Source organism: Zingiber officinale, chromosome 5B, assembly GCF_018446385.1.
Source record: "Zingiber officinale cultivar Zhangliang chromosome 5B, Zo_v1.1, whole genome shotgun sequence".
Taxonomy (NCBI): Eukaryota; Viridiplantae; Streptophyta; class Magnoliopsida; order Zingiberales; family Zingiberaceae; genus Zingiber; species Zingiber officinale.
In genome coordinates, this window is record NC_055995.1 from 108,722,784 (window position 1) to 108,727,024 (window position 4,241).

The 4,241-nt window shown below is 46.0% G+C and overlaps 1 protein-coding gene across 1 annotated transcript; it reads right to left on the minus strand.

Annotated features, from left to right (window-relative positions):
* Window positions 1-292: 292 nt before the first annotated feature.
* On the minus strand, window positions 293-1,049 carry LOC121987723 (calcium-binding protein PBP1-like). The gene has a single exon (XM_042541460.1). It carries the CDS (start codon window positions 741-743, stop codon window positions 414-416), a length of 330 nt encoding a protein of 109 aa, XP_042397394.1. The 5' UTR covers window positions 744-1,049; the 3' UTR covers window positions 293-413.
* Window positions 1,050-4,241: the final 3,192 nt, after the last annotated feature.

The following is a 4,241-nucleotide window of genomic DNA, read 5'->3' on the forward strand; positions in this document are numbered from 1 at the left end:
TTCAAGTGTAAAGGTTAAGTAAAATATACAATGGAAAAAAATAACTAAAGTAAAGCAACCGTAAAACAAGTATTTAACCTGGTTGAAGCGCCAAGTCATACTCCATGACCAACTAAATCATAATGTGAGTCACTCCAAAATATCTCTAGTTTATTCTTCTCCCAAAGGCTAGAGGGAGAGAAACCTTATACAATTCTGTACTTTATAGTCTTCAAATCAAATTTGAATAAGTTTCACATAACTATTCTATTTAATTCCAATGAAAATCAAATCTCACAAATCAACAAGAACATTAATTCTGACAGAGAGCAGGCTATTTTTATTTTGCAGATTCAATTTTCAGTTACATAGCACAACATACATAACTGAAATAAGTAGCAATTTTGGGAAAGAAAGACACAATGCACTAGTCGTCAGAAGGCCAAGGCGCTGGCAGCGGCGTGGGCCATCAATTGAGGACTGAGCCGAACCATGAGGACGCAGAACTCCTGCTCGCTGAGCGCGCCGTCGCCGTCGACGTCGCCCTCCCGGAGCATGTCCCGTAGCTCGTCGTCGGAAAGTCCGCCGAGCCCTAAGCTCGCGGCGTTGCGCTTGAGGCTGTCGAAGGTGATGAGGCGGCGGCGGGGGTCCATGAGCAGGCGGAAGCCGTTGCATAGCTCCTCCATCAGCCCTTCCTCGCCGAGCCTCTCCGCCATGATGGGAAGGAAGTCCTCGAACTCCACCGGTGCCCTCCGCTGCGCCATCCGAGCAATCAGCTGTTGGAATTGGAGTCGGAGGAAAGGGGGGACGACTAAATAAGGCCGTGGCCGTCAGATGTTTCCAGGAAATGGACGCCGTACGCGGCGGATCCAGTCGAATGACAGCCGAGCTAAGATTTTTGAAAACGCGAAGCGGATGCGCGTTGACGGCGTCCCCTGTTCTAGCTTTTACGATGCGACTGTCTCCCAGATTCCCATCTATCTACCATGAAATTTTAGGTGATGGTAGTGTTGGATTTTGCTAGTTGGAGATTCAATTTCTGAGAAGCAACGCTTGAGTTTCGCTTCGCTGGCCCCTGGAGTTGACTCGGAGGAGGGAGACAAAAAGTCAACCGGCAAGTTAGAGTTGTAAATGGATATGTGAATGGATATGGTAATGACGCCGTTGATTTTGAGTTGCTCAGATATCTCTAATAGTTACATCTCTCCATAATTTTTACTTAATATTTTAATTAATTCTTTTCTTTAATTTAATTTATTTGAAAATTTTAATTAATAAATTAATGAACTTATGATTTTTAATTTAATTTATAATTTTTATTTAATATTTAATTAACTTATAGATTTTAATTTAATTATAGTGTATTTTTTTTAACTTATCAAACATATCTATTTTCAAAAGAAAGATATATAATTTAACTATTAAGTAAATATTTAATTATTTTTAAAAGTTAAATATGTAATATTATTTTTTAATTAATAGCTCCATCCTCAAAATTTATCTCTCATACTCATTAGAGTTTTTTTTAAAGCTTTTTAATTTTATAAACCTTTCAAGAAAACTTGCGCATGGAAGATAGTCTTAGAAATGAAGATTTATTTATTCTGGGGGTTGTTGGATGGATAAGGTGGCGTCAGCTCATTCTCGTAGATTGGAGCACGTATCACGCTAGCTGTGATAAAGAGTAAGGAATTTCTTATACTTTCACATGGCATCTTGATCCTATTCTCCTTAATTTGCCTCTCGATTGATTCTGGCAACCATCAACCAGTTGAATTCCAAACACACGGTTCACAATAACAACAACAACGACGACGACGACGACACCAACAAGTCTCATTCTCTTATTCTTATTATTTCCACCTCAATATATATTATCTGGTCTACGCTATCCTCTATTGAATTTTCAACTGTAACGCTTCTTCAACCCCATCCTATCCATCTTGATTTTTTTACTCATGTTTTGTCAATGCAACATTCGTAGATTTCGATTATGAGAGAGATAACGGAGGATTAATAATTTATAGCCTAATGCAATTGATCCTGTCCGAATGCTGAATCAACAGACGTTGGGCACGTGACGCTCCCCGGCTGCTGACGTGGATCTTCGACAGGTTGCACGAACCTCCGGCGAACCTGCACAAAAGTCGGGCCGGGAAGGGGTTCCCGGCAGCGACCCTCCGACGCTCAAGTCAGGCAAGCAATTAGTAAAAAAAGTGGCTCCAAAGGTGTCGAACTCGTACCTCCGGCGAAGTATAAGGCTTCTTATATAGGGCTGGAAGAAACCCATGCACGCCAATCGAGGTAAACACGTGTTCTAATTAGCCCATACTTCGGTATGTGTTTGTCAGAGAGCTTACCTGACACCATACTGCTACAGTCCAAGCACGCTCTCGATGGGACAGCAGAACACCTCATCGCCGGATTAGAAGTATGGCCTAGTCATAGGACTTGACCGCTGTCATAAGATATAAATTGTCCTCTCCTTACCCCATGACGAGGTGCCCGTCCGACCGGCACTGATCTTACTCCACACCCAAAACCAATCACACCCCGTCCGGCTCTTCGTATGCCTCGGTATGCTGGGTAGATCCTCAATAAGGTGCTGTGGGGACTGCTAGCAGTATGTCACCTTGTCTTCGGCCTTCCGCTCGGCTCTTCGCTACTGTTCAATTGAGCGCCGGAACCCCGACTTCTGTCGGGGCGCTTTTTGCCATCGGTTATTCACCGGTTGGCCGGCCGGGAGGTCGGCCCATCCTTCTCCGATCGGCCACCTGGCCTTTTAACTCCCCCGTGGCATTGACCCCTCTGAATGGGGGTCCCCTGTTCTAACCGCCGGATCACTTGCCTCCCCCTCAAGTCTAGTCGAAGGAGGCGAAGTCCGACTGACTGGACTGCCGATCTGACTGAGTAACAACCGCTACATTAGTCCGCTCGGCCAGGCTCAGGGATGCTCATCCGATCGGCGGTAACTTGCCCGTGCCTTGTATTGCCCTGGAATCCATGCCGAATCCTCTTCTCTACTGCCCATCACGTGCGTTGCATACGGTACGGGGCGCTCATTAAATGTAACCCATATCTTGCTGGCACGTGACAATCTTACTTTTGTCAGGGTATGGCGGTGGCGTCACCTCCGATGGGACAGCCGCCGTTTGAAATGAACGGTTGGATGATGACCTCGTTCTTCACGACCTGAATCGGACGGCCACGGCCGTTCGACGCTAACGCTATAAATCTCATGGCCAATTCTCTCCGCCGCCTTCTTGTTTCATCGACCTTCGTCCTCACGCTGCTCTTTCTGCTCCGGCGACCCTTATTCCCCGCCTGTTTGGTGCGCTCGCCATCTTCTTCCACCCGTAAGCCTTCCTTTTCAGCTCCCCGCCTCCTGTATTGCTTTCTTTTTCATTCTATTGGCCTTTTCTTTTAGTTTTTCGGTCAATATCTCTTCTGTTTCGACCATGGCGAGTACTTCTACGCCTACAGTCAGCGCTCCTAGTCTCTGGTATACGACTATGGAGAGCCGATTAGATGAAGAAGACGCACTGCGTCTCATTCGGGCGTATGAAATTCCGGCCGACCATGAGATAGTTGTAGCTACTCCTTCCGATCGGCCTAATGATCCGTCGCCCGACACCATTTGCTTCTTCCGTGATCAATTTTTGGCCGGGCTGCATTTTCCTCCACATTCGTTCATCCTCAAAATATGCAACCACTTTCGCCTCCCGCTCGGCCAATTAGTCCCGAACTCAATTAGGTTGCTGAGCGGGGTGATAGTCCTTTTCAAATTGAACGAAATCCCCTTGAACCCCCAAATCTTCCACTATTTCTTCTACCCAAAACAATCCGAGTGGGGGACCTTCATATTTCAATCTAGGTCGGGTTTCGTTCTATTTAACAACATGCCGAGCTCCAATAAGCATTAGAAGGAGCATTTCTTTTTTATGCGTCTCCCTGAGCGGCCGGCCTTCCGAACGAAGTAGCAGACGGCGGTGCCGAATCAACCGGGTCTTGGCAAATTCAAGAGCCATCCGGCGTATCTTCATGCGGCCAACCAGCTGGTCGGCCAACGTTACGATATCGACAAGTTGCTCCTTCCTGGAGTAATGTATATATTCGGCTTGTCTCCCATCCAAGCCGATCTGCCTTGCAGCATGAGTAAGCGATTCTTATCCCCCTTTTTCTTTTGTTCTAACTGATTTATTCTTTGTTTTTGCAGCTGAAGTTATGTGGCGTGCTAAGGCAACCGAAAAGCTTAAGCTGAA